Here is a 24,868-nt window from a genome sequence, read left to right as displayed (position 1 = left end):
AGGGCAGAGGGAGGGGGAGAGAGAGAGTGGGTGTGTATGTGTATGTGTGGGGGGGGGGGCTTGGCGTTCATTCAACACCTGCATCTAAAGCCAAGCCCTCACAGCTGTACTTCACAGTTCCTGGCAGTCCTGGACCTGGTAAATCAAAGGCCTTCTTGTACTGGCCTGTGATCAAACCTGGGTCAATCTCCTCAATCTCTAAAGTGGGGAAGGGGCCCCACTTACGTCTTGCGCTGCTCAGCCAAAGAGTTCCCTCTTGTCTGGGCAAACATGTCAAAGCCATCATGGGGATTACACCGCTGGAGTGAACTGAGGGTGCCACTGACGCTCTCTGTCCCCAAGTCTGTGGCAACAAAACAAACAGGGGCAGATGAGAACCAAATGTGGATTGTGGATTTGATGGAGGGCCCCCAAGCTAGGATACCAGCTGGGCAGGTTCAGGTCCTATGGGGTGGGGGCAGGACTTTCCTAGGCACTCCCAATGCACCACATGCAGGAACAGCCAGAGCAGGGCCCAGATGGGGGACAGAATAGCCACTGCCTGCCAAGCTACTCAAGGAGAGGAAAGAGTCATCACAATGAAAAGGAGATTGCTGATGGTGAGAAGGCTAGGACCCGGGCCAGTGCACCTGCATATTTTCCATAATGCCCTTCTAAGGTGGGCCCCTCATTAACTCAACCACAGTGTCCAAGGACCTGGGTAATTTGTTCATGTAGTAAATATTTCTTAGGCACCCACCATGCTCAGAGCTAGAATTCAAGTGGATAAAATTGAATCTGACATGTCCTTGGCCTTAAGAATCTCCCTGAGTAGGCAGGAGACAGACAGATAACAGCAGTGCTGGGCTTGAGACATGGGGAAAGACATAAAACCAGCACAGTGAGTCTTCGAGGATGACTGAGAGCATGCTGGGGAGAAGGGGAAAAGGCAGGAACAAAGGCACAGGTCTGGAAGGTCAGGGTGTGTGAACAGTGCTCACAGGAGAGGAGGAGGTGGCTGATGAAGCCTCCAAGGCTAAGTAAAGCAGTGGATGGTGGAATGCTACACATTTTTTAAGAAGGGAGGTAGCAGGATCTAATTTGAAGTCTTTGTATTAAATCTGGTGAGCATATAAGCTGGATAGACTGAAGGCAGAGAAATCTGTTCCAACAGAGAAATAGTGGCTACAGATACACGTGATACTGAGAAGCTAGAATTACAGCAACAGACAGGCCATTAAATAAAAGCTAACTTCAATTCAAAGGAAATGAAGGTAGACAGAGAAATATTGAGAAAAAGGGAAAAGAAAAGAACAAGGCAGAGGAACGAATTTTGAGAGCCATGCTTATTAATTATTTTACTACTATAATTTTATTATAAATTGGTATCATCCAGCATAACTGAAGCACCTAGAGTCATATACACACTTTCAAACTGAATGCACTGCAGAAAAGTGGTGAATTTCTTTTGTTTAAGTTCCAGACAATGGAACACTTTAGCTGATGGTATAGTTCAAGGAGAACAGAAGGGTCAATGCCACCACTTCCTATTTCCAAGCCCACTGCAGACATTGCCAATCAATCACAGACTCTTCTAAGCCCTGATGTAGCTGTGGCATCTTCCTCAAACCTGTGTTCCAAGCAGCCAATGAGCTGAATGAAACCTATTTGCCATCCTTGACCTAGTTAACATTGAAAAGGAAATCACTTCAACCACAGGGAATGTTCCAGATAAAACACAATAGACTACCTTTCTTTAGAGAGCAAACAACTTCCAATTCCTTGGAACTTCCTCCACCCCTGCTTCTCAATACAGGTTTAAACACCAAATTTAGGAAAGAAATTACAAATTGAAGGTGGTACAATTGGCCAGGACTCAGGAATACACTTTCACATGGATTCCCCAAAAGGCTCTCTTTGGGCCTTCCAAGAAGAGAGAGAAGTGGCCTAGAAAGGAAGCCAGTGGTAGGGAGCCCTTCACGCCGCTACGCGATACTCACCCAAGCCTGCAAGCTGGGAGGAGAGGGAAGATGGGGGTGCTGTGTTCCCCACCATCGGGCTCACCACAGCTGGAGACCCTGGCCCCAGGTCTATTAAGTTGTCTTCAGTCACTTCATTCAGTACCTGTCAGAACACGAGACTGGCAGTGAGCCCCAGAGCCCTTGTGTCGGGCTCCAAGCTGAAAGCCAGCAGGCAACTGTGCAGGGGTCTGAGAAGAAAAGCGTTGGGCTGCACCAGTCCAGAAGCAACGCCCTTTCTCTCACCTGCCTTCAGGGTCCGTGGTGTGCCCCTGCTGTCAGTGAGCCTCCTCCCTGTCCCCACTTGAAGGAGGCAGCACTGAGTCACCAGGACAGTGACTGTCCTTGGGAGCTTCCTTGTCACCTTCCCATCAGGGATGCCTGCTAGCTCTTTCCCAACACCCCATCAACCAGAGCTTGCTCTTCAGTTACCTAAATATTTTAACCCCAGTGAGAAAAACTAGAGGCAAGGCCAACCCAAAGCTGGTCTCCCCAGCCTCTAGAACGTGGAGGGGTGGGCCCAGCCTCAGGAGATGAGAGAATTCTAAAGGAATACTTACCCCATTACTGGCATTTTGAACTGATCGGCCCGACCTGTACCGTTCAAACCTGCCAAAGAAAGAGAAAGCAGAAGTGAGGAGAGAGGATGCCGGGACAGGCCAGTGGGTGCTCACTGGTTCCGTGCAGAGTCCCTGGGACCAAGACCAGCTAATCCCATTTAAGGGCTGGGGGAATAGACCCAGACACACACAACTTTGCCACACTCTCCTCTGCGTGGGGCTCCCCCCGGAGAGGATCAGCCTGTCACACGGCACCCTGAGTCAGCATCAGGGAAGGGTGGTGGCTGGCCCATCGAGGAGGTGCCTATGAGCACCCCAGGGTCGCTTCACACACCCGGATCCAGGGTGCTCCTCTCGCCCCTGGAGGGAGTGTGGGTCAGCCGCTTTACCTCGGGCGTCTCAAGTGTCCAGGCAATAACCGTAGACCCCTCCCTATTTCACAGAGCTGTACTGGGGAGCAATTTGCTAGTGTTGCTAAAATGCCTCCAATTCAACCTCTGGGGGAAAGGGAGTAGGGTGTGCATGGGGCAGGTACCAAGAAGAGGAAGATGGCCTGGTAAAATGGCCAGTAGCTGTGGGGAGGTCTGGGCCAACCATGGAGGGGCTGCTGGCAGGGCAGGGCAAGGCAGGTCTGCCAGGGGGTCTCCTCTGCACCCAGTGATGGTACAGACAGGACTTGAGTTTGAACAGCTGTGGAAGGCCTCCCCTCTCACATACCCAAGTCATCCTCACACCAGGTGGGGAACGGAAGAGCAGTTATGAGGTGTGTGTGGGGCTAGGGGAGAACACACCATGTTCTGCATCATATTTCGAAGCTCTAAAACACCATGGGCAAAGAGGTAGCCAAGAGACTTTTCCATCTGGAGCCGAAGAAACTGGGCTTCAGTGAGGTACACTGCTCCACATTTGTCTCTCAACTTGCTGGGGCCAACATCTGGTGACAAGGGATCCCCAGGAGGAGCAATCTGGTTAGGCAGTGAGTGTCCACTGTGGCTTTAAGAAAGACTATGTCGGGCCGGGCGCGGTGGCTCACGCCTGTAATCCTAGCTCTCTGGGAGGCCGAGGCGGGCAGATTGTTTGAGCTCAGGAGTTCGAACCAGCCTGAGCAAGAGCGAGACCCTGTCTCTACTAAAAATTGGAAGGAATTTATTTGCCAACTAAAAATACATAGAAAAAATTAGCCGGGCATGGTGGCGCATGCCTGTAGTCCCAGCTACTCGGGAGGCTGAGGCAGGAGGATCGCTTGAGCCCAAGAGTTTGAGGTTGCTGTGAGCTAGGCTGATGCCACGGCACTCTAGCCCGGGCAACACAGTGAGACTCTGTCTCAAAAAAAAGGAAAGACTATGTTGGCCAGGCATGTTGGCTCACGCCTGCAATCCTAGCACTCTGGGAGGCTGAGATGGGAGGATTGCTTGAGGCCAGGAATTCGAGACCAGCCTAAGCAAGAGCGAGACCCTGTCTCTACTAAAAATAGAAAGAAATTAGCCGGGCAACCAAAAATAGAAAAATTTAGCTGGGCATGGTGGTGCATGCCTGTAGTCCCAGCTACTTGGGAGGCTGAGGCAGGAGGATTGCTTGAGCCCAGGAGTTTGGTGTTGCTATGAGCTAGGCTGACACTGCAGCACTCTAGCCTGGGCAACAGAGCAAGACTCTGTCTCAACAGAAAAAAAAAAAAAAAAGAAAGACTTATGTGGTTTTTTGTAACAGTGGTCTATAAGGATAATGGGAATATTAATACACCTGAAAAAATTTAATCCTGTGGCACCTTCTCCACACTCTCTCAGAGGAAGAATTAGTCTTATCAAAGGCACTCTAACCAGGATAGTCCCTATGGGACACGGACCCTAGGCTTTGCCTCTGAATTCTTTGTAATGCTAGGACTGGCAGACTCGTGGGTGAAAATGCCCACATTAGCTAGCTCCTGTTATCCTATTCTAGCAGGGACTTAAATGGGTTTAACAGGTTAAACCCCAAGCTACTTAACATGGAAAAATTGGAACCACATGGCAAGACAAAGGGGCTTCGGGGTAGCAGTCGAGGCCCCTCAGATCACTCCTATTCTCCAACTGACACCCGAGGGCTCCTGGGGTCCCACACTCTCACTGCAGAGGTTTCCTCACTTGTCAGATGGGCACAGGCAGTTCCCATTTGACCCAGCTCTACTTCCATGGTCAAAAGCTGAGACAAAGCCCGGGTTATGAAACAACAACAGAGTCACCCTTAAGACCCCAAAGGGCAGTGCGAATGCAAATATCCATCCCACTGACTCTAACTGATGCCAGATCCTTGTCCTCCTGACTAATCCGCACTGCAAGCTTGAGTCAGCTGCTGGCAGAGGGGGCCAGGACCTCTAGTCTGCAAGAGACTCCGGCCACTGTCCCACCCTCTCGGCCCTCAGCTTTAAGGGGAGAAGGTCGGGCTGGTCAAGGTCCTTTCTGGTCCTGACACTGGGTCATTCAAGAAAGCCCAAGATGTACCCATCAGGGTGATGAGATGGGAACTGTGTTTGCCATTATACTTCCTATTTAAAACTAGGTCTAAATAAGACATTTTGGAATTTGGCTTTGGAAATGGAAAAAAAAATTGCAAGTTTGTTACCTGAACCCCCCAAATGATTTGGCTGCAGAAAGAACTGAAATGCATGTGTGCGTGCTGCCCTAAGCAGCAGCATTCTGGCACTTACACCCTGCCTGCTTCCCCTCAACACTCTAGATGACACTGACATTTGCAAAAGGAAAAGCTTTTTTCTTTTTTTAAAGATGGGAAAGGGGAGATCCTTTTTCTTAGTAGAGATTTTTTCCCCTTTAATCCTTTTCAAATTCAAAGGATCATCAAAGGAGCAGGTGCAGAAGCTCTGGGGCCCAGACGCCCCCAGTCCTACTCCTCCCCCGGCCAGGGTGGTGGGGAGAGGCAGGGCAGCCTGAGGCTCACAGAGGGCAGAGCCTGATTCTGCGCGTCAACTTCCTGCTGCTTCTGCTCTCTGCTCCCAGGAGAACAAGCAGCATTTTCCCTGTCAGCCAGGAACAAATTAGCATCTCTGATGAGTATTTTCCAACTCTAATCTCTCTCTCTCTCTCTCTCTTTTGTTTATGAAAGAAATCCCCCATTATGGCAACAATGAAAAAAAGGAATCTGGCTCCTACCTCTCATATCGGAGGAAGACGTTGTTGAGGTCATCGTTGACGTGCAGCAACTCCTCTGTGACCTCCTCGTTGGACACGCGGGAGATGAGCTCCACGATGCGCTGCTGCATGGCCCGGCAGGTCCTGTTCAGCTCCTAGGGAACACACATGCCTCTGGATAGCCTGCTGGGTATGCTTTTTGTCACATTCTATTGCCTTTGAAAAAAATTTGTATTGATTCTTAAAAGTCACAAAAGGAGTATATGCATCTTCATAATACCAGACGTGTGTAGAATACCAAATAGAAGGTCCTGCCGCACCGTCTGCCCCTCCCGCCCCAGAGGAAACGAGTACTCTTTCGATAGACAGACAAACGTCCACAGAGCCACACTGTTGTATGTATATAGCACATGTTTACATAAATCATTTAAAATTTTAAAATGTGATTCTCTGTAGTTTGCTTTTTCTCTTCAATAAAATATTCCAGATACCTCTTCCCATCACTTTGTACAGATTGCCCCATTCCTTTGTGTGTGTATCATAATGTGTCTCACCATTCTTCCATTGTTGCTGGGCATTTACTCTGTGGTCTTTTTTTGGCCAACCCAAATAATGCAGCCATGAACATTTGTACACATACATGCTTACACACTTGGGCCAGCACTTCCATAGCACAGGTTCCTTAGAAGTAGAATTTCTGGATGAAAAGGTATGGTCACTTAGAATATTGATTGGTAATAGTAAAAGGCCTCCAAAAAGATAATATCAGTTTATTTCCAGCAACAGCATGAGTGTATTTTATGACTGTATAAAGTATATTTTGGTGGCTTGTCTGCCACCCTGCTGAGGTCTCAGAAGCTCAGCAAGCTCCCACACAGCCACCTGGCAGGCCAAAGATGACACTCACACATTCCCAGTCACCACTGGAACCCTCTCTACCCTGGGAAGAAATGTACCCCTGAAGACAGAGCTTTAGCACACTATGGCCTGGCTTCCACGAGCCTTTCCTGCTCTAGAACGGCAGCCCCACCAGTGCTCTTGTTTAAACTTGCTTGTGGAACTCCCTCAAATACCTGCCAGGCTCCTTGCCATCTTGTACACCAGATTGAGGACACTACAGAGGAGGGAGCTGGCAACCCTGCCAGGCTGGCCCCTCAGCATCCGTGACCACAGGAACTGCCTGTGACCAAAGCTCCAGGCCCCCATGGGCCATACAGGGTTAAAGCAGAGATGAGATGCTATACTCACCCTCCTGGGCACTGGAGGGAACAGATGAGCCCATGAGGTAAGGAGACGAGGCATGAAGGAGAAGTCCCTCCTTCTCATAGTTTGGCTGTAAAACCACCTCATTTTGAAATAATTTCTGGTAGAAATAACTGATCTATTCATAGCAGAGACAGGCAATCTCTGTTTAGCTCTGCATCTTGTCTCATAATCTGGCTAGCTTGACTCAAAGGTTTTCCCTCCTACCAGGACATAAACTCCTTGAAGGGGCTGTTGTCATCTATCTACCCACCCACAGATGCCCTTAAGTCCTGCGCTAAGCCACACGCAGTGAACAAGCTCAGCAATCATCTGTTGAATCACAACACCAAGGTGGTCAAACAAGCAAAGTAGGGAATCAAAGGCGCCCCTTCCACATACTCCCTGCACCCCGAGACACAGCACTCACACGTGGGGGTGGCTCCTTATCTGCCTTTCCCTGTAGACTGAAGCTGCTCGAGGAAAGAGAAGGCCTCTCTTCCCTGCTCCCCTAGTACTGCAGCCGACACTCAGGAGGCACTCCCCAAGGGCTCTGGAGAGAATTAATTCACGAAGGCAAGTGCATTCCTTCCATGCACACACAGCCCAAGGTGTCAGGTAGTGTTCCCTCACATACACTGCCGAAGGGCCCTGTGTGTCCCAGGCCTGATACTGCAGGTAGCAGCAAGGTAGGCACCTTGACACACCTGCTCATCACAGAGCAGATCAGCCCTCACGGACTACACAGTCTGCTTCTGCTGTCTCTCTTCCCACGGCTGCTCAGGACCCAAGGGCTTCCTCCCTGAGGGTGAAGACAGCTGTATTTGTCAGGACAGAGGAGACCTAGATTTAGGCAGCTGGATACACAAAAGTCTAGAGTTCACCTTAAGAAAAATGCTTCCTTTGGAGACTCTGGCTTACCTTGGTGGGCCCTGTCTATCCGGCCATGGCAACGCTGCCCTTTGTCTTGGTTCTACCTGGCTCTAGTCCTCTGCACAGCCAGAATGGGGCTGTGAGTCTCTCTTGGTCAATGGGGAAGCAAGCCTAGTGTCTGGACCTACAGATTTCTCTCTGAACAGACTCCCATTCTTGGTTTTCCTAAGACTGCAATCCTAGGTTTTGGAGAAGGCAGGGTTATCCCTAGGAGTAGGAGGCTTTGAGCAAATCACCCGACACAATCTCAATCTCTCTCTCTCTCCCCATCCCCAACAATGAGGTGCTTTAGGTGACAATGGCTCCCAGGAACTAGCTCAGGTCATAGCAGCCCAGCCAGGTAACATTCCCACCAGCAGAGAGATGCAGAAAGGGACAGCGGGGAGAAGGTGGCTGGGGCTGGAGGTGGAAGGAGGTGTCCAAGGCAGTCAAGCTGGGGTTTCCACTCAGCTGGCCATGGGAACCTTGACCCTAAGGCACCTTGACCCTTGATCTCTCCAAACCATCAGCTCCCCATCACTGTCCTCTCTGTTACCCACATAAATGCAGCCTTCTTCCCAGTACCCTTCCTTCAGAGAATGGGGAATTCTTATTCATATGGAATCAGTTTTCCCTCTCTAGGACTCACCCCCGGCCTCACTGAAGCAGCAGTAAGCATTTACAAACACACAGGCGAGTGCTGGGGTTGACAACAAGAGGTGAACACTGGAAATTAATCGCAGAGGACACTGATATCCAGTGAAGAGTAAAGTACAAAATGCCCCTTCTATTCTACTTCAAGTAGCTCACATCCCACAGCCAGCCAGGAGAGGGGCACTCAAGAACTGGCCTGGGCCTCGAAGCCTGGCCGGGCCTCCGTCAGTGACAGATTGCCACACAGTAACTGCCACAGGCGCAGTGGACTGCTGCAAGTCAAACCCAGTCACTGGGCAATGACAGTGCACAGGAAAACCAACAACACAGTGGAAACCCTAATTACAGAAATGAAGGGTACCCACGAGTGACACTAAAAGGTAGGCCAGGCCCTCAACATTAAAACAAAATAAAAATATGCAAACTTAATGAAAGAAGCGATCACGTTAGATCATGTGAAGGATCCCAACAGCCAGGACTGAAGTGAATGACGTAAAATAATCATAGTATTTCTCACACATCATTAAAGCACAGTGAGCATCTACTTAGGGCTGACAAGGGAGCATGGATTTAGGTTAACTTTTATTATTTTTTTATTGAGACAGGTCTCACTCTATAAAACATTAATGGTAGAATCTAGGTGGTAAATATGCAATATCCACTGTAAAATTCTTTCTACTTTGCTGTATGTTTGAAAATATCCAGCACAGGAAGCACCGAGTGGGAGAGAGAGGGGCTGACCTCCGTCTCCCCACAGCGCACAGGCCCCAGCTGGCTGCTGAGGAGCCAGTGGCCCATGGCTGGATACGCTCTGCAAGTCTCCACCACTCTCGGGGCCTGCTTCTCCCTGTGCAAAGTGAGGGGGTGGGTGACGAATTTCCGCAGACTGCTAGCAGAGCCTCCTCCGCAGCCTCCATGGCACGGGGTCAGGTCCCTCTGCCCCCAGAGGGAGCCAGGGCAGCTCTGCTCTTATCTCTTTTAAACCATCGCCATTCACTGTAGAGTTTTATTTGTAGTGGAAAGGATTCTGTTACTTTCAAAAAATATCTAGAAAGTATTAGCGGATGTGATCTGGGCTTGGAGGCAGAATGAGACCCAAGGGCATAGGAAGCAGTGATCTCATCAACTCTGAGCACCAGAAACATCTGCTTTTCCTTGCATTTGCTGCCTGTCTTCCCACTGCCTTTCTGCTGGGGTGCCGGGTGGGACAGTCCCCAGCCCCACAGGCAGAGCCTTCCATGCCCCAACCCTGCAGGAGCATCCTGATGGCTTTCCACAGAGCTATGCCCAAAGACAGGCCTCAAGATCCTGCATCAGGGATGGGGCTTCTGCATCAGGGGTCTCCAGGTCTCTGCACAGAGACAGCTTTACCAGCTCTTGGCTTCAGCCTTTTAACTTACAGTCTCAAAAAAGAATAAAAGAGACAGGAGGTGAGAGGAGGGCCAGACATTGAGATTCCTGCCACCACAGTGACAGCTGGCCGTCCACACAGCCTCCGTGCAGTCTTCACAGCCAGACCCGCAGCAGGCTCAGCTGAGCAACCTTCCTCGGCCTCGTCCACCTCCAAACCACCCAGACAGAGCAACTCTCTTCTGGGCTTAAAACACCTGAAAGCCTATGGATTGCCTGGGTCACCTTTCCCACAGTACAAAAGTGGGGACAGGAATTTCCTAAATGTTGAAGATTTCAGCTTTGGCCTCCCCCTATCTCTGGTTCTCAGCAGAGGGGAGAACAGCTGGTCACTTGTACAAAAGCCTCTGTCTACCAGAACACCTTATTCAATATCCTCTCTTTTCTGTCTAATTAATCCCAATGCCTTTATCTTTTCTTCAAGGGACATTCTCATCCCACCTCACAAAACAGTCTTTTAATCATCTTTACAGGTTTTCTCTGAGCCTTCTGCAAGTTTGAAGGAACATGGGATAAGGTCCTGAAGATCTGTTTTCTGTTGCTGTAAAGAAGGGAGGGAGAAGTCTTTGTTGATGAGAAAGGGGGAATAATGAAGCTAAACATGTAAAATAAAACTATATTTCTCTAGAGAAAACGGCCTTGACCATTTTGTCTTTGTTGAAATAAGATCCAAGAAGTAAGAGGGGATATACCATCTGTTACTTGAAGACACAGCATGGAGGAGGGCTTGTTTTATTACAATATCTGATGGATGGCTGTATAAGAACATACATTTTGGCCAAGCGTGGTGGCTCATGCCTATGATCCTAGTACTTTGGGAGGCCAAAGTGAGAGGATCACTTGAGGCCAGGAGTTTGAGACCAGCCTGAGCAACACAGAAAGACCCTGTCTCTACCTAAAAAAAACCCAGAAAAATTAGCCAGGCACACTGTCGTCCCAGCTACTCAGGAAGCTGAGGAAGGAGGATTGCTTATTTGAGGCCGCAGTGAGACCCTATCTCAAAAAAAAAGGAAAAGAAAAGAAAAGCACATACATTTTTGGCATCATTAGGTTAATTAAAAGTTATTAATTGAAGACAAAGCTTGAAAGGCTAAATTAGGAGAGACAGAAGGCACTGGATGGCAGAACCAGGATCTCTAAGTTCCAGAAAGCTGGACTCAGGCTTTCAGCAGCTAAGGGCATGTACTTTAGCAGGGATGATGTGGGGTCTTGGATTTCAGGTCCACACCCAAGTGTCCATCACAGGATGAGGAAGAAATGGCTTAACAGCCACACAAGGAGATGGAGCAGTGTTTTTACAGTTGATGGAAGCTCACCATTTTACAATGTCCACCTCTTACGAAGAATTGCCTCTTCGTCTACATGGTGGGCTGCCAACAGCCACATTTGTTCCATGTAGAGATTGGGCAGTGGGCAGGGCTCATGGCAATCTTCAAATATTTAAGGACCTACCCATGTGAAAGAGGAATTAGTTCTGTTGTCTAAGAAGACAGACCACGGTCAAAGTTACAGGGAGACAGAATTTAGCTCAATGTGTGAAAGGGCTTTGCAAGGATAGTCACGAAGCTGCAATTTGTGAGGCCTTGCTCGTGCCCAGCCCTGTGCAAGGCACTGCCACGGTGAGAGTAATCGCTCCAGTCGACTGAGCAAGAGGGAGGCTCAGAGACTGCTGGGAACTTGCCTGGTGTCACCCAGCTCATCAGTGGGAAGGCAAGGACAGGAACCCAGTGATTCATAAGCCTGTGCTCTGTCTACCCTCCTGTGTGGCTTCCCAAAATCTGAGATGTCTGTTTGAAACAGAAGTACCTCCTTGGGCTGCTGTGAACAGCCTGTCCTTGGGGATATGGAGAAAGATCAGGCGGGCGCTGGATAAGATGCTGTAGAGGAAATCTGAGCACAGGTGTGGAGCTGGACCAGCTGCCTAGAAAGAGGTCTCTCTCAACTCCCAGAGTGAAGGATTTGACACAGAGCCTGAGAGGAGGAGTTGCTGTGTTCACTCCAGGTATCCAGCCTCCCTTTCCCTCAGGGGCTCCAGCTCAGCTGACAGCGCAGGGTCCTAGAGTGGCCTCAGCCTCTCCTCAAAGATCAGCCACCTACCTGCGAGTCTGCAGGCAAAGTGTTCACACCAGCAAGCTTCCCTGCTGCGCTGGCTGTGCTGTGGGAGCTACACCTGAGAGAGTTTTGTGACACGCAGAGGCAACTGGGATATACCCTGCCTGCAATTATGATCAGCTACACCGGTGCATCCAGGCCTGACACCACCAATTACCTCTCTTCCCCTTCTCTCCGCCTCCTACCCAGCAATTTATTATACTCAAGTCGGGAGCAGTGTCTGTTGGCGGAGACATTTGAGTTGGTGACAAATGTGTTTCTTTCCATGGCCCTGGCCAGCACTCTGAGCTCTGGACTGCTTCTGCCCTGAGCACTCTGGCTGCCCTCCAGCTTGACGGAGGGGCCTGGGGAAGAATTCTGATCCCAGCACTTTCTAAGCAGGCGGTGGCATTTTCCCATGCATAAGGCTCACTGTTCAGTGTGGCTCAGACCCTGCCCGCTGGCTTCTAACCGCCAGGAGAAGAAGAGGAGGGAAGACGTCAGGGATGGCTGAAGTGTGCAGCCACCAGCCAGGAGAGCTGTGTCTGTGCACAGCTGTTCACAGTGCTACCCAGCCTCTGAATCTCCTGTGCTAGAAGGACAGCCTTCTGCGGGGACCCAGAATCATTCTTTTTCTGTTTGATTTATAAGATAGCAGTGAGGGCTGGTAGGCTTAGAGTTGGAACAAAACAGAGGGAAGGAAAACGTCATGGGAAGCAACCTATTTTTGAAAACTAAGAGCTGACGCCAGGAGATTAGGTTCTGTTTGTCTTGGCTGATGGGCTTCTTTAAAAAAAAAAAAAAAAAAAAAAAAACCAAAAAAAAAAAAAACCTCGCAGTCACACACACACACACACACACACACACACACACACACAACACAAACACGCACGTGCTGGTGGAGTATTCCTGCTGTCTGGGTCTGCTCTGGCTGTCTGGAAGCATCTTGGCTTTGTTCAACACATCCCCTGCTGCCAGGAGCTCAGCTCTGTCCAGAGCAAACCCCCCTGTCAGCAGGAATTCCGACGCTGACACAGCACAAAGCTGCCTCAAGAGGCCCTCTCAGTTTCTGGACTGACCTCAGATTCCTGTGCATCTGGCTAATGCCTGGCAGAGCCCTCCCGCAGCTGGGAACGGAGGCCAATGACAATGCACTGAAGGGAGGCTGGGGCCCATGGAGTGTGGCGCATGTTCAGCCGGACCTGCTGAGCTGAGGCAAGCCCAGTCTTATGCAGGTGTCAGGAGTGAGGTCTGGGAGCGAGGGAGAGCCCACTTGGCGCTCCTCACTGGGGCTGGGCCAAGGGTGCTCATCTCGGCTTCAGGAGCAGCCTGAGGCAGTGACATGGAGATGAGCTGTTTCCCAGTCTGTCTCCCGCATAAAGCCGAGGTCCTCCAGAGCAGGGCCCACAGCTCACAGGCACCAGAGCGGGTCTCCACCCACCCTCAGCCCCACAGGAGTAGGAAGGAGGCACTACAAGACGCAGCTTGGGACAGGCCGAGCCACTCCAGGCATGTGTACTCCACAGGGCAGGGCCTTCACAGGCAGCAAGTGTGTGCCAGGAGAAAGGGGGGAGGTGTAGCACTCGGGGCCAGCACTGACAAGAGCTGGACAAAATAGCAGCAGCAGCAGGCACGTCACAAGGCACTCACGCCAAGTAACCACACTCGCACCAGGTCGCCGAGCCAGTCTGGCTCCTGACCTATGCACTCAAGCACCTCACCCCACAGCGAAAAGATTGGCCACCTGCGTTCACAGTACACTTTCTCCACCCTCCAGGTCACTGCCTCTGAGAGTGATGGGGATAACGGCTTCTACCTGTCCCTAGGCAACATGAGGCTGAGTGTGGGCCCACATGGACTCAGGCCCTGTCTATAACAAGGCCACTGGGCCCATCCTTCCTCACACTGTGTCCCCGAGTGGGGCCTGCCTCCAGGCCCTGCACTTCCGAAGATGAGTCTCTCCTCACCTGCAGCAACTCCAGATCAGACGAGTCCTCCTGTCCGGGGACCATTTCTGTTAACATCTCAGACATGACCTTAGTGTTTCCTCGAACAACGTCCAGTTCACTCCGCAGCCTGGCAATCTGTTGGGGCCCGGGAAAGGAAAGCAGGAAGGAAAGTCAGTCAGCCTGCACCTAGAATATCAGAACCAGCTTGCTCCCCAGGCTGGTGACAGTCCCCTCACTGGGAAATCTAGGCCACCCTTCTGAGTGTGCACTATACAGCCCGCCTTATCTCTCTCCAGCCTGTCTGCCAGGCCAGTGGCCACAAGTCTGTCATGGTGCCTCTCTGCCCGTGACACTGAGGCGGCACTGTGCAGCAAAGACGCCAGGTCAGCAGCGCACCGAGTCGGAGCTCCATCTTGGCCCCCCACCACAGCACCTTGAGCAGGAACTTAACCTCTCGGGGCCTCCGTTCCTGCTTTTTAAAATCCAAGTGTGGGAGGGCAGCATGGCTGAGATCCCTTAGGGCTGAGATCCTATTCTACAAACCTCAGAGTTACAGACTCTGCCCCTAGGAATTTTATCATCCAAATACTATGATCCTCTAAGAGGCTGGCCAATGTCAACAGTACTTTTCTGATATGGCAAGAATGAGAGAGGGAGAGCAAGAGAAGACCACAGCAGAGACCCCATCTCTACCCAGCTCCCTACCTGGTAACATGACCCCTTGAAAAATACCCCACCTGCCCATCCACTGGTGCTCCTCAAAGCCAGGAGCTGGGCCAAGGCCTGAGCCTCCCCTCCTGCATCAGGGATACCTTCTCCACTCGGTCTCCAGCCTGGTGGTTCAGATCAGCTCCTCCACTCTCGCAAACCCCCTGAGGCATCCGCAGAAACCACAGGGACCTGCCTTGCACACAGTGAGGCACCAAGAAGAATCTGCATAGCAATGCCCATTTGTCCTATCACTCAATGATGGGAGACCAATACATGCTGGGCAGGTGTCAAGAACTGCCCCATGACACTGGAAGAGCCCTGAGAAGACTCATCGAGCACCCTGAGGCTCTCTGGGGCCTCTATAGTAGCAGCTGCATCCAGAGATGAACCTGGATCTCTCTCTGAGCTGCAGTTTCCTCACCTGTGGAAAGGTGGCAATAAACCATACCTCACAGGGCTGCTGTGAATGCCCACACAGGGCCTGGCACACACGTCTGCCCTCTACTATACATGTACGGCCTTGTTCCTGCTCCAACGTCCAGAGAACAGAATTGTGATGTCACTCTTCCTGCACTGTGCTCCAGCTAAAGCAGCACATCTTCTCCTCAGTGAAGCCTTCTCTGACTCTCCCCAGCCATCCTGAGGTCGATGTGACCACTCCCACCTCCTCCCTCCGGCCCCCACGCAATGTACGGCCTTACGCTGCAGCAGCCACAGCCGCCTGTCCTGTGCTGGTGGGCTCCCTCAACAGACCTGGAGCTCGTCAGGGCAGGAACTCTGCTGGGTTCAGTTCTGTACCCTCAGCACAGGGACCTCAATCAGTCAGCCAGGGAGATGGTCTAGGTCCCAAGAGGCTCTGCCTGGTGGATGGCCCAGGGGTCTCCTCCAAAGTCTTGGATAAAAAGAAGTTTCTGGCTAGGGAGGCCCAGGAATGCTACAGCTAGTGACCACGTGGGCTCTAAAGCCTTAGGGCTGCTTGGCCAGGCTGCGTGCCTACCTGTCTGCCTCTGCTTCCATCCTCCCCTGGGAACAAGGGCATCCTGCACCACTGCATCTCCTCACCCATTCCACATTCTCCTCTCGACCGTTCTGGCCACTGGGAGGGCCATTCCCGAGCACCCGCTGCCCAGCAACTGTCCAACTTTGAACACTTTCTGCCTTCCCTCAGAGCAGAAAGGGAACAGTGCAGCCCCTAAAAGACCTTCTTCCCCATAGTTCCCCTTTTTGGCCGTTGTGGGTAACGAGGAAGGGAAGAGATCAGTGAACCAGGCCACAGCGCAAACCCCACGTGTCAGCTGTGGGTTTGGACCTCCTCCCCCAGAAGCACACACAGCGCTTGGGTGGCTAGCACGAGGACCCCTCCTATCTGCCTGTCAAGCCTATGGCTGCCCTGTGGGGTAGGAGGGAAGGATCACCTGTTCATTGACAGGACACTGAGGTTAAACGCCCCAACCGAAGCCTCACAGTTAGTAGCAGGGTCGGGGCTCATGGCCAGGCCTGTGCAACTTCGAGTTCACTTCTGCCCACACCACTAGCAGAGAGGGGAAAAGGACGCAGCCCTGACACAACACTGCCATCAGCCACATACAATCGCATGAGCTTCTATAATCGTGCCATTGTCACAAATAGTAAATAAGGATTTTGAAAATATAAGCATTGGATAGAGTTTTTTTCAAGTCTGACCAATTCTCAAATTTTAACTAAAGGGAATTCTATAGGTTCATCTAAAGAACAGTGTCCACAGTCCATCTGAAAAACCCAGTTTGGGGTTAAAACTGCATTAGCTTATCAGGAAGGAATCGAGGGCAGGTGGGCAACGTTTGGAACGAAAGTGGAAGTGCGCTTCAGGAAGGCCTCCCTGAGTTTAGCCTCTGCCTCCACAGGTGCTTCGCCGATTGGGTCCCTGGCCTCTGACAGCTGACATTTCTTACAGGACAAATCTAAGCCTCTGCATGACAGACAAGCCTGTTCGCAACTCAGTGCACTCCTATGCTTTTGGCCTCACTTTCTGCCACTATTTCCTAACTGACCTCGGCCCTCCGTATACACCTGCTCTCCAGTCAAGCCACCTGCTTCTCCCTGAGAGAGCCCTGCGCCTCTGCCGTGCCCATGCCGCTGCCGTGCGTGAGGCCTCACCTGTTTCAGGACCCTCGGCGTGTCAGCTCCCTGGGTGCCGTCCCAGGCATTGCTCAACCCAGGGCTCGCGACACTGAGCGCTCGGCTCTGCTCCCCACCATAGCATGACCACACTCGGTTGTGACTATCTTGGCATCTGTCTCCCCCAGGGACTGGGCCCTTCCATCTCTGTGTCCCCAACACCTAGCACAGTGCCTGCCTTGGGAAGGCCTCCATCTGCATCTCCTGGGAAGATGAATGAGGATGGTCAGCTGACTTGCCTATGGCCGGGAAGCATGCAAGTACCTGTTCTGAATTGGCCGTGATGGGGCCAGTCACGCTGAGAGCCGGGGCCTGCGGAGCGGAGTAGGGAGCAGGAGGCTGCGAGGAATAGGAGCCGGCACTTGTCTTCTGCTGTGACTGGGACCTGGGCATGGTCACGGCTGGATCCACTTCAGGGACGCTCTGGCACAGCAACAACAAAGTCCTCTGTTCACCTGAGCTGCCTGCAAGCTGGGCCTGGCACCTACCCCACCCTGTGCAGCACTTCCCGTCAGAGCTGCCTGGGGAGATGGTGGAGGCCCAGCCCTGCTACTGCCTTGGGGAGGCTCACGGAGCCCCGCTGAGCCCAGTCTCTCCATCTGGGAAGTGAGGCTACCAACGGCTCTTCCGTCTACTTACCTCACAACAGGTGTGTGGCAGACAACCAAAGCAACTCCAGCAGGCCAGGCCAAGAGCGCTCTGTGAGTGCTCTGGTCATGGTTCCCACTGTTAAGACCACCTCAGGATCCGAGTGAAGGGAGGGCTGTTATTAGGTTTTGCTAATCATGAATCCTTATTTGGTACCATAAAATTACATTTTGGCCTTTACAAGTAGACTAATATAAATAGTTATTATGCAATTTACCAAATGTTCTTTGTAATTATAGGAACAGCAACACCGCTCTGTGTCATTATTAGAAGAATAAAACAGGTTATGTTTATTTCACAAAGCATAGTACATGGTTTGGAAGGATCATGATGAGAATAATGCTTTGTAAAGTGCAACTCCTTGTGCTTTCCCTTTGGCATCTCAGATAACCTCTAGAACATTGACTCACGTGTCCCCACAAGAGACATGTACAGACACGTGGTCCTTCTTGAGGCCCACATTTCAGAGATGGGCAGTGGGGGCTGGCAATGAAGGGTACTGGGACGAGGTGCCTCTTCCACATCTTGGAGCTTTCCTGCTTCTCCCCCCAGGCTGGGAATGGAGCTGATTCCCAGCCACTAGTTTCCCAGCAACACTGTGAATGGCACGGCCCACAAGCTTTTAATCCTGAAGCACAGAGCTGCGCCATCCACAGCCCTTGAGTTACTGTTGGCACTGCAAGAGCTTCAGCAGATGCCACTAAATGGGCCTTTCCTGGGCTTTGAATCCCAAGGCTGATGGAATCCAAGGATGTGTGGATTGATGCTGAATGCTCATAGCTCAAAATAAATTTTAGATCCATTTGACTTGCACCCCATTGAAAAACCAGAAAGCTGCTCTTTGCCCCGTTAGTGTTGTCAACCCCTCTACATTGCTCTGAGGTGTTCTGGTGGGGAATTCTAGGGGAATGAAGACAGGATTCCCAAACCTGATTGTATGGGCCTCTGAAAAGCAGGTGCTAATGACCCCCACAGGACGGCTCCGCCCAAGCAGCCATTTCCGTGAAAACTCTGAACTGATCCCGCTATTATGTTCTTCCCCAGTCAGGGTAGAAACAGGGGAAAGTGGGGGTGGGGGGACACACTGCCGCCACTTAATCACCAGTCAACCAGCTGTCTCACTCCTGTATTCCCCTTGTTATTAAAAAGGAATGCCCTCGAGCTTTAAGAAAGCATGATGACAGGCTGAATAATTCAAAGGGAGCAGCAGAAGGGTGGTGGCAGCGGCCTGGCTCGCCTGTTCTGCAGTAGGTCTCCCTAGAAAGTACCAGCTGGAAGCTTACCCGCTGTGGAGTGTGTATAGGAGACAGGGCGTCCAAGTCTGCCATGGGGAATTCAACCCCTTTCCTCTTCAGCTCCTCGTATATGTGCACAACCCCAGTGAGGTCAGGACTGCTTCGAAAGGCATCAGCCCAGGCCTGGGAGGACAGAAGAAGGCCTGTTAGGAAGCATTTCTCTCCAAGGGCTGTCACACTGCCTGAAAATCCAAAGCAGCCCACGTCCTCTCCCAGGGACCAATGCTCTCCTACGCGCGAATGCAAATTGCACTGGCAGAACTTATTCTGTTCCTCTCCTCCTGCAATTGCTGCCACGACACAGCTGGTGAAATCCTGGCTTTCAATGGTGCTGCTGAGCGTGAACAAAAACACAAAACTTAATTCAGCATGTATTTCCTTGGAGAAGAGACAGAGAAATAACACCTAAGCACTGTGGCGCATCCTAAAAAGCAGGCATTTCCCTAATCACAAGGAAATCAATTGCTGGGGCTGTTGAGCTTAAGGGAGTGGAAGGCACAGCCTCGTCACCTCGTGGTAGGACGCCCACCCTCTGTGCAGGAGCCGCTGTGTGCACGGTCATTATCACACTCTGCCCTGAGAGCTTCCATCAGTGGAATTGGGAACCGTAGGCAAATTGAGCAGAAAGGAGAGGAGAAATTGATGTGTGATATGAAATAAAAGCTAACTCCAGGTTTTCTCAGTAGATCAGAGACCACTAAAGCCAAGATTGCCTAGCCCAGCCCCATCAATGGCAGGTGAGATGACTGCAGTTCCGTGGCCGGGGAGCTGACCCCCAGCGGGGGGTCCCTGCCCCAAGCTTCTTCCATGTTGTCGTGCTGCCAACAATGTCAACATACATGTGCCCAAATCAAACAAATCCAATGGACAGCATGACCACTAGATTCTCCTAAACAAAAACACAATAGAGACAGGAAAGAGTAAAAATTCAAAAAGATTATCATTTTCGTTGACTCGTGAAACTCTTAAAAAAATTTTTTTTTAATATTCTGCTTTTTGGAAATTACAGAATGTATTATAAAAAGAAGCATATCCAAAGGGCTCCCCAGAAATGGGACCCAGCCCTTCCCGTGCTGTCCCGGTCACCATACATACCCAGCGGAGGCGGCACAGCCTCTCGTGCCCGAGCTCCATTGCCGAGTCTGTCGTGGTCACAGCATTTAACTGCCTCCCTGGCTCCAGCAATGTGCTCCAACCAATCCTGAGGCAGCCACAGAAACTCTATCGCTAACCAACAGACCCACGTGAAGTTAAAAGGTCAGTTTCCAAAAAGCCTTCTTAATTACAACCGATGCATCCACTTACTACAAACAGTGCTGTCAGCCTGGCTTTCTCCTTGATGCACTCTGTTAATTTGCACGCTCAGGGATTTAACACTCTTGGATCAGGACAGCCCATCCTGGCCAACACTTCCTTCTGGATTCTGAGGAGGGCGAAGAAGGTGCAGCAGAGGGCTGTCTGGAAGGCCCAGCTGCCCGCAGGCTCCCCAGGGAGTGCCCCGCAGCCCCGCCCCTGCCAGCTGCCCTGGCTGCCTCCAGCTGCTCCAGCATTTTAGTTTAGGGTCCTGACTTTAGAGTCTAAAGACCAGCCTCACAGCCCACCGGGGAGGCTGGGGAAGAACGCATGGCAGTTCTTTCTGGTGCCACTTCATGCCTCTGCACGGGAGCACAAACAGCTCCAGGGATCTCTTTCAATTCATCTTGCTTTACCCAAGTCAAATTTGAGATAATGGGAATGACGATGAAAGAACTATGGTCGTTCTCTCCAGTCAGAGGATACTTTCTTGGGGCCTGTTCTTCTAAGGCACTCTGCTGCCCCCATGTTCACACAGGTAGCCCCAGCATCTGTGCCTGCACCTGGGGGAGTGGGGAATGCATATTCCAAGTTGGGCCAATCAGATGCTCCTCCTCCCGGGAGCTCGGTCCCAGGAGAGGGTAGACAGAACTATCCTCTACAGCTGTGGGCCCTGGGAGGCAGGCATGTGCCAGCCCAGGATGGGGAGCACAGACAGCCTATGTTCTGGAAAAGGAGCAGCTGGTATGTTCAGAGACGCAGACATGCAGAAGAGGATTTGGAGGGCCTTCTTGATCCCTTCTGTCCCTTCCCAGGCCCAGTCACACCCCTAGTCTGGGTGATCTGGGCTTCCGGGAGGCCCTGCCTTATGACAAACTCTCCTCTTTGCCTATGCAAGCTGGAGTTGGCATCTGTTATTTGCAACCAAGTGGTCTTGGCTAATGCACCCCTTTCCCAACTGCCATGATTCCAACCCCTGTCTGGGACCCCTGTGCAGTCTGGGTGAGATGGCTGCTAACAGAGCATATGTTCACGACAGCAATCTCCAGCGAACACGATTCTGACGCCAACAGAGGAACAAATGGGGTGTGGGGGTGGGGCTTTAAAGGAACAGTCATATGTGAAAATGCAGAGATGGGAGAAACCCAGAGATGCCATGTGTCCCTAGCATCTTCTTGGGATGTGCCTCCTGTCTCCCTCCCCAACAGGTCAGACACCTACTGAAGGCACATATCGAATCTCTTGCCCTTGCCCAGAGAAGGCAGTCCATCAATATTTGTCAGGTTAAACTGAATTCTGTTCTCACGGCTACTAAGCATCCTATTTTCCTACTTCGGAGAACAGAGGAAAGATGGCCATTTAGGCTGTCAATAGACTGAGATGACAGTGATGCAGGAGGGCCCCTGGAAGGCTGACCCAGCTGAGGACGCTTCCCAGGGGAGATGCAGCGAGCCTCAGGGTCCCTAACCTGAAGCCCAGGAGCAGCAGGTGGGCGGGGCAGGCTGCCCACCCCAAGAGCCACCTTCTCAGAAAGCAAAGTGATGTGGCAGCACGGGCACCCTCTGAGGACTGTCACAGGAGCTAGACAGTTAATGGCCGAGTGGCCACCTCCCTGGAAGCCACGCTCTTTATATAATTCCCTCTTTTCCTGCCTGTGGCTACAGGATTAGGGGGTTGAAAGACCCAGAGGAAGGTCTATTGAGGAGCAAAAAAAGAAGAGATCAATTCACGTTTTTATCTCCTTCATTCCTTTGGATTATATAGCAAACCCCAGACTGAAACCTTACACAAACGTAAACCGTAGCCTATTCGTTTCTGTATCCCCCAAAGTTTGACAAAGTTTTGAATCAGCAAATTTCAGATCAATAAACAATTGCTGATTTAAACTCTGAGTTCTGTTACGCCTTTGCATAAAAGGAGGCTGCTGTCATTTTCTGCTTATGTTTCCAGGCCCAGCTTCCTGTTCCCAGTGACAGGGTTCCTGCAGAGCCACTGTCCACACAGAATCTGGCCAGAGCCCAGCCACCAGGTCTCTGCCACCTTCACAGAACACACCTCCAGCTCCTCCCGGCCCTCCTGCCCCACCCGTCAGCTTACTTTCTTCAGTGGAAACAGTGTTTTTAGACTCTATTGCTGGGGCTTGGGGAGGGGAACAGGGAAGGCATGACCACTCTGAGGTTACTCTACCAGCATGACACCATTTCTGTTCCTGAAAACAAGTTCAAGGGAAAAGCTGAGGGATGACATAGAGCAGGAGTATCCTTTTTATCTTCTCAACAAATGTGACCTAACATGAGCAAACAAAAAGGAAGGCAAGCCAAAAGAGCAGCTGAGGGACTGGGTGAAAACAGGTTGAAAGTTGGATGCTGCCGGAAGTGGTGCCTTTGGTAGTCCAGGGGCTGGGAGCAAGCGCTGGAGAGCTGCTAACCAGGCTGCTCTGCTCCCACCCACCCTGCCAGGGAGACCGGCTCCCTCAGAGGGCAGATGCCTGTGGGGCCTCTCACCTGACTGGGGCCTCAAACCCAAGTCTGGTAAACAGTCCCAGAACCATGCTGCTGTGTGGTTCACCTACTGGGCTGGGTCTCAGGGAAAGCAGAAGGCAGTCTTCTTTGTGCATTCTGATGGGCAGGGCCCTTTGGAGCACATTATCCTGAAGCATTGAATTTTGGGGGGGAGCTGGGGTACCTACAGATGGCTGGAGGGCAGCCGGAAGGCACGGAAAGCCTCCAAGTGGAGAGTGATGGAATGTGGCAGGGGGAGGGAGGGCTGGACATAAGCTGGGTTCTCTTTACAGTTGGCCCAGGGGGCTGCTGAAGGCAAACATGGGCCACTGGAAATGCCACTTCGGTAGCCAATCCTAAGCTAGCCATGCCTGTGATCAGCACTCGAGGAAGGGACTCAGGGAGGCGGGCTGGGGGCAGGCAGACGTGCCAGGACCAGCTCTACCACTCATCTGCCTACAGGCCCAGGGAGACTTTAGGAAAGGTGGTCTGGAGCCCAACCTCCCTCCTGCCCCTCAACATGCTGCAGCCCTGCTTCCATCCTTAGGGGCAGCCAAAGGGGCAGTGTGCCCAGGACAGTGGTGGGTGATCACAGCCATCGGTTCCACCTCTGCCAGGAGCCCCAACCATGCTCCATGGGCACAAGGGGCTGTTGGGGCCCACGTGGGCAGCCCCTTCACCTTGAAAGATTTTTAAGTGCCAATATGGTCAATCTACTTCCCTGGAATGGAAAGTTTAGAGTTGCATCCCACCCCGAAACAATAAAAAGCTGGTTCAAGTCCTTCCTGGCTAGGCCCTGGCCCTCTGTCACTTGCAAACCTTAGTTTCTCCTGTTAAACTGCTAGCTCCCTGAAGGCAGGGCTAGGACTGACCCAGCCCCACTTCCCAGGCAGCGGGGCTTGGAAGAGCACCAACAGCATCCTGATACCAAGGATGGTGAGGAAGACTCTGTCACTGCTCTGGCACCCACATATTTAGCTGAAACTCTTTTCAGTCTAGCCATATTTTTTTCAATCATTCATCCATTCATTTAAGACAGTCTCGCTCTGCTGCCCAGGCTGGAAGGCAGTGGCATGATCATAGCTCACTGTACCCTTGAACTCCTGGGCTCAAGTGATCCTCTGGCTCAGCTGCTTCCAACTAGTTGGAACTACAGGCTCAGGCTACCATGCCTGGCTAATTTTTTCTTATTTTTTTATAGAGATGGGGTCACACTATGTGGCCCAGGCTGGTATCAAACTCCTAGCCTCAAGCAATCCTCCCGCCTCAGCCTCCCAAAGTGCTGAGATTACAGGTGTGAGCCACCACACCCAGCCCAGTCTAGCTGTATTTATGTGATAGCCTGCTACCTACTCACAGGCTGTCAAGAAAGTGAGGGCTCTGTCACCCCTCAACTACCCTATTCTTGTTTCATGGTGGGGACAGTACTTTCTCTCCCAGAGGAAATTATCAGACTCTCTGGGGAGCTTGTACAGTTTTTGGAAGTATATTCAACATGCAAATAAGATTTTTTTTCTCAAAGGGGTTAAAAAAAAGGTTGACCCAATGCAATATCATTCCATACTCATCAGATGGGCTATAATGAAGAAGACAGAAAATAGGGCATGTTGGTAAGGATGTGAGGCAACTACAACTCCTGTACACTGCTGGGAGAGACCACTGGGGAACTGAATCGAGCATTGGCATTCCCCACCACCCCACAACCTGGCTCCTAGGTGTTAGGCTGAAACATAGGAAATGGCTAATATTTGACCATTTTTGGCCAACAAAGATGGCGCATACTCAACTTAATACACACCTGATAAAAATGAATACAAATGCTTTCCAAAAGATGTGCTAGATGCTTGTAGCAGCATTTTTCATAGTACCCCAAACTGCAAACACCAAGTGCGCATCAACAGTTGGAGGGATAAACTGCAGCACGTTCCCGTGATGGGACCTGGCACAGCAGAGGGAGCAAAGGGAGCGAAAGACCTGCAATCACAGGCAACAACTCTCATGACACCCACAAACAGCAGAACCAGCCACAACAGGCAACAGAGCACTGTTGTAGGAGCCCAACGTGGCTGAAGAACAGGAAAAACTCACCTGTGCTGTGAGAGGTTAGGCAAGTGACCATCCTGAGGCATGGGAGCTTTTTGGGTGCTGGTCATATTCTGCTTTGCGATACAGGGGCTGTTTACATGGGAATGTTCAGTTTGTAAAAATTTACCAAATTGTATGCGCTTTTATGTGTGATTTCCTGCATAAATAGTATAATTCAATAAAAAGTGAAAAAAGGGCTCAGCGATCCTGTTTATTCTTTTGGTCCACCCATCACAGAAGC

General features: G+C 51.3%; 1 protein-coding gene across 1 annotated transcript in view; it reads right to left on the bottom strand.

The window, feature by feature from the left end:
- Positions 1-24,868, bottom strand: part of TOM1L2 (target of myb1-like 2 (chicken)) — a 53,475-nt gene that overhangs the window by 14,173 nt on the left and 14,434 nt on the right. Inside the window, exons 4-10 of the mRNA XM_012664987.1 lie at positions 18,737-18,871; positions 17,070-17,228; positions 13,956-14,072; positions 5,701-5,834; positions 2,558-2,606; positions 1,980-2,103; positions 226-343 (exon numbers count right to left, since the gene is read on the bottom strand). Of these exons, the coding sequence (XP_012520441.1) occupies positions 226-343; positions 1,980-2,103; positions 2,558-2,606; positions 5,701-5,834; positions 13,956-14,072; positions 17,070-17,228; positions 18,737-18,871 (836 nt within the window). The remainder of the gene's footprint in view (positions 1-225; positions 344-1,979; positions 2,104-2,557; positions 2,607-5,700; positions 5,835-13,955; positions 14,073-17,069; positions 17,229-18,736; positions 18,872-24,868) is intronic.

The sequence above is a fragment of the Propithecus coquereli genome, unplaced genomic scaffold (assembly GCF_000956105.1).
Source record: "Propithecus coquereli isolate 6110/MARCELLA unplaced genomic scaffold, Pcoq_1.0 Scaffold946, whole genome shotgun sequence".
Lineage (NCBI taxonomy): Eukaryota > Metazoa > Chordata > Mammalia > Primates > Indriidae > Propithecus > Propithecus coquereli.
Note: the sequence above shows the minus strand (reverse complement) of the source record. Positions and strands in the feature narration are given on the sequence as shown.